Source organism: Pristiophorus japonicus, chromosome 13 (assembly GCF_044704955.1).
Source record: "Pristiophorus japonicus isolate sPriJap1 chromosome 13, sPriJap1.hap1, whole genome shotgun sequence".
Classification (NCBI taxonomy): domain Eukaryota; kingdom Metazoa; phylum Chordata; class Chondrichthyes; family Pristiophoridae; genus Pristiophorus; species Pristiophorus japonicus.
Genome location: NC_091989.1, coordinates 15,264,739 through 15,272,692, shown reverse-complemented (window position 1 = coordinate 15,272,692; position 7,954 = coordinate 15,264,739). Strand labels below are relative to the sequence as shown.

Below are 7,954 nucleotides of genomic sequence, written 5' to 3'. Positions count from 1 at the left end.
CTGACCGCCGGCCAGCCTCTCTATCCGGCTGTGGCTGCGGGCGGCAGGCAGAGAAACAAAATGTTAATCAGGCCCTGCCGTTAAATTCAGCAGGGCTTGAGGGAAATTCGTTCTCCTGGGTTTCCCGACTGCATTCCAGCACACCCCCTCTCCCCCCATCTGCCTCCCCCGGCCACCCCACTTCCTACCCACCTCCAAGTTAATAAATAGAGGTACTATTGTAATCATCATCATAGGCAGTCCCTCGGAATCAAGAAAGACTTGCTTCCACTCTTAAAATTAGTCCTTAGATGGCTGAACAGTCCAATATGAGAACCACAGTCCCTGTCACAGGTGGGATAGATAGTCGTTGAGGGAAGGGCTGGGTGGGACTGGTTTGCCGCACGCTCTTTCCGCTGCCTGCGCTTGGTTTCTGCATGCTCTCGGCGACGAGACTCGAGGTGCTCAGCGCCCTCCTGGATGCACTTCCTCCACTTAGGGTGGTCTTTGGCCAGGGATTCCTAGGTGTCAGTGGGGATGTTGCACTTTTTCAGGGAGGCTTTGAGGGTGTCCCTGTAACGTTTCCTCTGCCCACCTATAGCTCGTTTGCCGTGAAGGAGCTCCAAGTAGAGCGCTTGCTTTGCGAGTTTCGTGTCTGGCATGCGAACTATGTGGCCTGCTCAGGCTCCACCTCACAGACAACAAGCTCTCCGCTGGAGTGGAACTAAACTACAGAACCAGTAGGTACTATGGAAACATAGAAAATAGGTGCAGAAGCAGGCCATTCGGCCCTTCGAGCTTGCACCACCATTTAATATGATCATGGCTGATCATGCAACTTCAGTACCCCACTCCTGCTTTCTCTCCATACCCCCTGATCCCTTTAGCCGTAAGGGCCACATCTAACTCCCTTTTGAATATATCCAATGAACTGGACTCAACAACTTTCTGTGGTAGAGAATTCCATAGGTTCACAATTCTCTGGGTGAAAAAGTTTCTCCTCATCTCGGTCCTATATGGCTTGCCCCTTATCCTTAGACTGTGACCCCTGGTCCTGGACTTCCCTCACATCGGGAACATTCTTCCTGCATCAAAGCTGTCCAATCCCGTCAGAATTGTATATGCTTCTATGAGATCCCCTCTCATTCTCCTAAATTCCAGTGAATATAAGCCTAGTCGATCCAGCCTTTCTTCATATGTCAGTCCCGCCATCCCGGGAATCAGTCTAGTGAACCTTTGCTGCACTCCCTCAATAGCAAGAATGTCCTTCCCTCAGATTAGGAGACCAAAACTGCACACAGTACTCAAGATGTAGTCTCTCCAACGCCCTGTACAACTGCAGCAAGACCTCCCTGTGAGGTAAAAGCATATTTACAATTTGGGGGTGTCCTGTAAACCTCATTCACTAAAATTGAATGGCCACACTGTGCACCAGAATATATTTACAGAAATCCCTTTGAGCACATGTGTCAGGTGGGGACAGAGAAATAAATAGCAAGCAGCAGGATACAGGGGGTTAAATGAGCAAAGTCAACATCATAAATTACAGCTGAATGACCGGAGGTCATGTTTACATTTACCAATTCTGTAACTGGGCCTTGCAGGAGAGTGAGGTCGTACCAGCTCCCAATGTTTATATTGCCAAAACCACCTCCCCTTAACCCGTGTGAAGGGCTGCAGTGTCACATTTTTATGGCAGTGCTAGTCTGTAGTCAACAACAAATTGTATTTATATAGCGCCTTTAACATAGTAAAACACCCCAAGGCACTTCACAGGAGTGTTATCAAACAAATTTGACACCAAGCCACATAAGAACAAAAGAAATAGGAGCAGGAGTAGGCCATTTGACCCCTCGAGCCAGCTCCACAATTTAATAAGATCATGGCTGATCTGATCTTGGGCTCAACTCCACTTCCCCGCCTGCTCTCCATAATGCTTTATTCCCTTATCGCTCAAAATTCTGTCTATCTCCGCCTTAAATATATTCAATCGCCCAGTCACCACAGCTCTCTGGGGCAGAGAATTCCACAGATTTACAACCGTCTGAGAGAAGAAATTCCTCCTCATCTCAGTTTTAAATGGGCGGCCCCTTATTCTGAGACTACGTCTCCTAGTTTTAGTTTCCCCTATGACTGGAAATATTCTTTCTGCATCCACCTTGTCGAGTCCCCTCATTATATTTGATAAGATTACCTCTCATTCTTCTTAACTCCAATGAGTACAGGCCCAACCTACTCAACCTATCTTCATAAGTCAAGCCCCTTGTGATATCTTCACAGAGCACAAGCACACACAGCTTCCAACATGGCAGGCAGCTCTCTCTCGGAAGCCTCCGGAATCTGCCTGGTTCTGTTTATTATTAACCCTGCAGTTGCAGTACACAATACATCCACATCCACAGTGTGGAGCTACAAACCTTACAAGCTTACAGACATTACACTTCTCCCTCCTTAATGAAGAAGTTATTATAACAAACATCATACATAACTTTCATGTTTATACATAACACAGGATATAAACTTTTCTTTCCCCATATTTACAAATTTAACTTTACCACTTGTTTTCTGTTTCGAAGAGGATACCTTCGCTCTCGAACAGAACCTTCCAAACCTGGTGTCGATTTCACACTCATTCGAGGCTCATCCTGAGGAACGTTTTCCTCCATGGAATTTCCTTGATTTTCATTTGAACTCACTCTAACTTCAGGCTCTTTGTTTTCCTGACTTGGACTCAGACTTTCATTCTGATTCTCTCCTGGATTTGTTTCCAGTACATTGGATTTAGGATTTGCTACTGGTGTATCAAAACTATCTGATGAGTCAGAAATAATTGAATCATTCCCACTTTCAACTCCTTCCATGTCTTTAGGTAAAATATGATCAATATGAACAAACCTAACCTGTCCATTATCAAACATCTTTACCAAATATGTGCGAGGACCACATATCTTCACCACTCTTCCTAGTAACCACTTTAACCATTTATGGTGATGGTTCTTCACTCTCACCTTCTGGTTTAATTTCACACTTCTCTCTTTTACTCTACCTCTATCATGATTCTCTTTCTGTCTTAATTGTGTCTCTTCTACGGACTGTGCCAAATTTGGCTTTAACAACGAGAATCTGGTTCGTGGCTGTCGTTTGAGAAACAACTCTGCTGGAGTTCTAACAGTAGCTGTATGAGGAGTATTTCAATATGTAATCAAAAAATTAGCCAATTTGTGATCAAATGACAACTGTCGTTTCCTTGGATTTGGATCTAACATTTGTTTTATGAGGGCACGTTTTACAATTTGTACAGTGCGCTCTGCTGCACCATTTGAAGCAGGATGGTATGGTGGAACCTTGGTATGTTTCACACCATTTTTGCTCATGAATTGTGCAAATTCTTCTGAACGAAATTGTGGTCCATTATCTGAAACAATCTCTTCAGGGAGGCCAAATGAAGAAAATCATGTTCGCAAAATGTCCAATGTTTTACTTGTTGTTATTTTCCATATTGGAAACACCTCAACCCACTTCGAATGGCTATCAATCACAATGAACAATTGTTGTCCTTCTAACTCAGCAGAATCAATATGTAGCCTTTGCCACATCCTGGGAGGCCATTTCCATGGCTGTGATGGTACTGGTGGTGGTTGCTTGCTTCCGATTGACATGTCGTACACTGACTCACGATGTACTCTATATCTTTATCAAGACCTGGCCACCATAAATAACTGTGTGCAAAACTCTTGGTCAAGCATATTCCCAGGTGCTGGTCATGGAGGTCTCCTAATAATTTGGGCCTGAATTTATTTGGTATAACCACTCTTGCACCCCACATGATACAATCTTTAGCGACTGATAATTCATTCCTACGAATGAAGAATGGATGTGTATCTTTGTCTGTTACCTGGTTTGGCCATCCATTTGCAATATAATCATACACCTTTGACATCACTGGGTCACGTTTGGTTGCTCTACCAATCTCTTCATCCTCTTGTTGTTCTTCCATGCTATGTAGTCTCTTTGGATTTCTACTCATAGCTTTGAACGCTGGACTCATAGCTTTAAAAACTGGTTTACCCTTCAGTCGGCATGCCTTCGCAAGATGCCCAGTCTTTCTGCAGAAGAAACACTCTGCCTTCACGTATGGACAAATTTGAGCCATGTGTTGTCCCAGGCACCTATAGCACGACTTCGATGCTCTGTTAGAATTTCCAGTTTCTGAGACTTTGGGCCCCCACTGTCTTTTACTTTAAACCTGCAGGTGATTTACCTCGGTTGACTGATGACCGTAAACATTATTTAATTCTTGGGACTATTGTTCGGCCATGCCCATCGACCTCGCTGTCTGACAAGCAATCTCAAAAGTCAAGTCATCCGTCGTCAATAACTTCTTTCTGATCGCATCATTTTTCACCCCACAAACAAAATGATCCTATAATGCTCGGTTTTGAAAGTTTCCAAAATTACAGTGCATCGATAGCTTTTTTAATGGAATCACTGATACTTTCTTCAGCCTTTTGATTACGAATCCCGAAACGATAGCTTTCAGCAATTTCTAACGGTTTGGGGTTATAGTGCTGCTCCAGCTTCATTAAAATCTCTTTAAGCGTTGTGTCCTTTGGCTCGTCAGGCACAAGCAGATTTACAAGGGTATCGTACAATGCCGGACCCGCCTCCGATAAGAAGATCGCTTTCTTACGTTCCAACACAGCCCGGTTCTGGACTGCATTGTCTGGAACTTCGATTATGTTATTTGCAATGAAATACATTTCTAGCCGATCCACATACACTTTAAAATGCTCCCAGTCATGTCTATATTCCCCCGAAAGTCCAATTACACCTGCCATTTTAATCTCTAGCTGTTCATATCATGTGTTGTATTTTATCTCGGATTTTTGTAGCTTTTTCCAAAGACAGAAACTTCCAAAATCTCTCTGTCGGCTGGCTGAATCCTTCACCAACAAAATTTTAAGCTTTAAATCATCTGAAAAATCCTATCTCATCGCCAAAAGTGATATCTTCATATAGCACAAGCACACACTGCTTCCAACATGGCAGACAGCTCTCTCTCGGAAGCCTCCGGAATCTGCCTGGTTCTGTTTATTATTAACCCTGCAGTTGCAGTACACAATACCTCCACATCCACAGTGTGGAGCTACAAACATTACAAGCTTACAGACATTACACCCCTCATCTCCGGAATCAACCTAGTGAACCTTCTCTGAACAGCCTCCAATTCGAGTATATCCTTCCTTAAATACGGAGACCAAAACTGTACGCAGTACTCCAGGTGTGGCCTCACCAATACCCTGTAAAGTTGTAGCAGCACTTCTCTGCTTATATACTCTATCCCCCTTGCAATAAAGGCCAACATTCCATTTGCCTTCCTGATTACTTGCTGTACCTGCATACTAACTTTGTGTGTTTCATGCACAAGGACTTCCAGGTCCCTCTGTACTGCAGCACTTTGCAATTTTTCTCCATTTAAATTATAATTTGCTTTTCTATTTTTCCTGCCAAAGTGGATAACCTCACACTTTCCCACATTATACTCCATCTGCCAAATTTTTGCCCACTCACAGCCTGTCTATATCCCTTTGAAAATGTTTTGTGTCCTCCTCACAACTTGCTGTGCCACCCATCTTTGGATCATCAGCAAACTTGGCTACATTACACTTGGTCCCTTCATCCAAGTCATTACTATAGATTGTAAATATTTGAGGACCCAGCACCGATCCCTGTGGCACCCCACTCGTCACTGTTTGCCAACTGGAAAATGACCCATTTATCCCGACTCTCTGTTTTCTGTTAGTTAGCCAATTCTCGATCCATGCTAATATATTACCCCCAACACCGTGAACTTTTATCTTGTGCAGTAACCTTTTATGCGATACCTCATTGAATGCCTTCTGGAAATCCAAATACACCACATCCACTGGTTCCCCCTTATCCATCCTGTTCGTTACATTCTCAAAGAATTCCAGCAAATTTGTCAAACATGATTTCCCTTTCATAAAACCAGGCTGATTCTGCTTGATTGAATCATGCTTTTCCAAATGTCCCGCTACTGCTTCCTTAATAATGGACTGCAGCTTTAGAGCTGAGCCCAAGATCAGATCAGCCATGGTCTTATTGAATGGCGGAGCAGGCTTTACGAGCCAAATGGCTTACTCCTGCTCCTATTTCTTACGTTCTTATGTGTCAACAAGTGGTCTGAGAAACAGTCAGAATGAAAACTCAAATCCTCACTGTCAAGTTGGGTTACTGAAACATACGGCCCCAGCTTTGACTTTCTAGTCCATGCTGCGTTGGCTGCCCTTAGGCGAGGGACCGCTTGGCTTCAGTGCCCCTCAACCTGGAAGAGAAAAAATTAGCCAGAATTTGCACTTCTGATTTCTATCCAGCGACTCCTGCCCGAGAGTGCATTTCAGCATCAGGCTCGCCTTTGATGCCTTCCCCTACAACCCCATCCTAACACCTCTCACGCCAGCCAAATAGCCTTGTTAACAACACCCATAACAAAGTGCATGAGTGGGTGGGGGGGTCGGGACAGACTGTACACCAGCAAGGGTCATGCCCACCAAGGGCACAGAATCATAGAATGGTTACAGCACAGAAGGAGGCCATTGGGCTCGTCGAGCCCATGCTGGCTCTCTGCAAGAGTACCTCAGCTCATCCCACTCCCCCGCCCTTTACCCATAGCCCTGCAATTTTTTTTCCTTCAGGGGCTTATCCAACTCCATTTTGTAAGCCACAATTGAGTCTGCCTCCACCACTCTCTGAGGCCGTGCATTCCAGATCCTAACCACTCGCTGCATAAAAAAGTTTTTTTCTCATGTCACCTTTGGTTCTTTTGCCAATCGCCTTAAATCTGTGCCCTCTGCTTCTCGACCCTTCCGCCAATGGGAACAGCCTTTCTCTGTCTACTCTGTCTGGACCCCCCTCATGATTTTGAACACCTCGACCAAATCTCCTCTCGACCTTCTCTGCCCGAAGGGAGACGGTACAGTGGGCACAGAGGGCAGGATGGTCCAGTGGGTACGTTCTCCAGCCAAGGCAGGTTGGCACATTTAGCAGCAAACTGGAGGAAGGATTGGGGAAAGCAAATGCACCGATTACTATAACCAGTTATGAGTCCCTATTACGGGAAGGACTTGGCGTGAGATAAAATATGTCAAGCGTGGGCGAGTATCGCCAGGATCGAGGAGCTGGTTGCAATTAAGCGGAACAGGGAGAATCCAGTGCAGCCAGTTAGGTTCGTTATTGTGGTAGTTCCGAGTCCTGCTGCAGCACGTAAACTGACTCCAAGCCAAAACAAAATCCCTGTTCATTTCCCGGTAGAAAGCACGATTCCTGTTAACGACTGCTGCAACTCATTGGGACCATAAAAACATCTAGGGCTGCCGCTGGAGAGCAATCGGTCTCTAACCCCCGAGACCGGCTCACTCTTAAACTTCCCCCACTTCAACTTTGCCAAACTGTTTTTGGGTTTGGCTGTCAGAAATCCGCTGGAAACGTTTCACAGCTTTTCACAGTTTAAAGGGGAGGTGGGATGGGTTTTAAAGCCAAGAGAGGGACGAGAAAAAAAAGCGAAAGTGAAAGTTGGACCATGTGGGTCAGATGCCGTGGCGGCGAGGCAGTGGTGTGGGCTGTTGCGAACAATGATCATTCGAAACTCTTCTTTAAAAAGATCTGCTTAAAAAGGGAACGCAACAACGCGACCCACGATGGAAGAACGCTGTATTGGGACTGAAAGGAGGGACTGAGCTGACTTAATCGACCGCCTCCACATGGCTAGGATTAATCAAGTGCTATTCCTGTGGTCAATATTTCAGGCAACCCTTGCCTTTAAAGGTAGGCTGAACATTCATGAAACGACAGTGTAACCCACAGTAACATTGCTGTTAAAAAGATATAGAGATATACATGTTGTAAATGACACCTCTTTTCTAAAGGAACTTGTCTTGGCTCTGGCTTCTGACTC

General features: G+C 44.9%; 1 protein-coding gene across 5 annotated transcripts in view; it reads left to right on the top strand.

Annotated features, from left to right (window-relative positions):
• Positions 1-7,554: 7,554 nt before the first annotated feature.
• LOC139277947 (uncharacterized) overlaps positions 7,555-7,954 on the top strand; it is a 123,278-nt gene continuing 122,878 nt past the window's right edge. For all 5 annotated transcript variants that reach the window (XM_070896573.1, XM_070896572.1, XM_070896575.1 and 2 more), the window contains exon 1: positions 7,555-7,824. In XM_070896573.1, the coding sequence (XP_070752674.1) occupies positions 7,761-7,824 (64 nt within the window). In that variant the 5' untranslated portion in view covers positions 7,555-7,760. The remainder of the gene's footprint in view (positions 7,825-7,954) is intronic.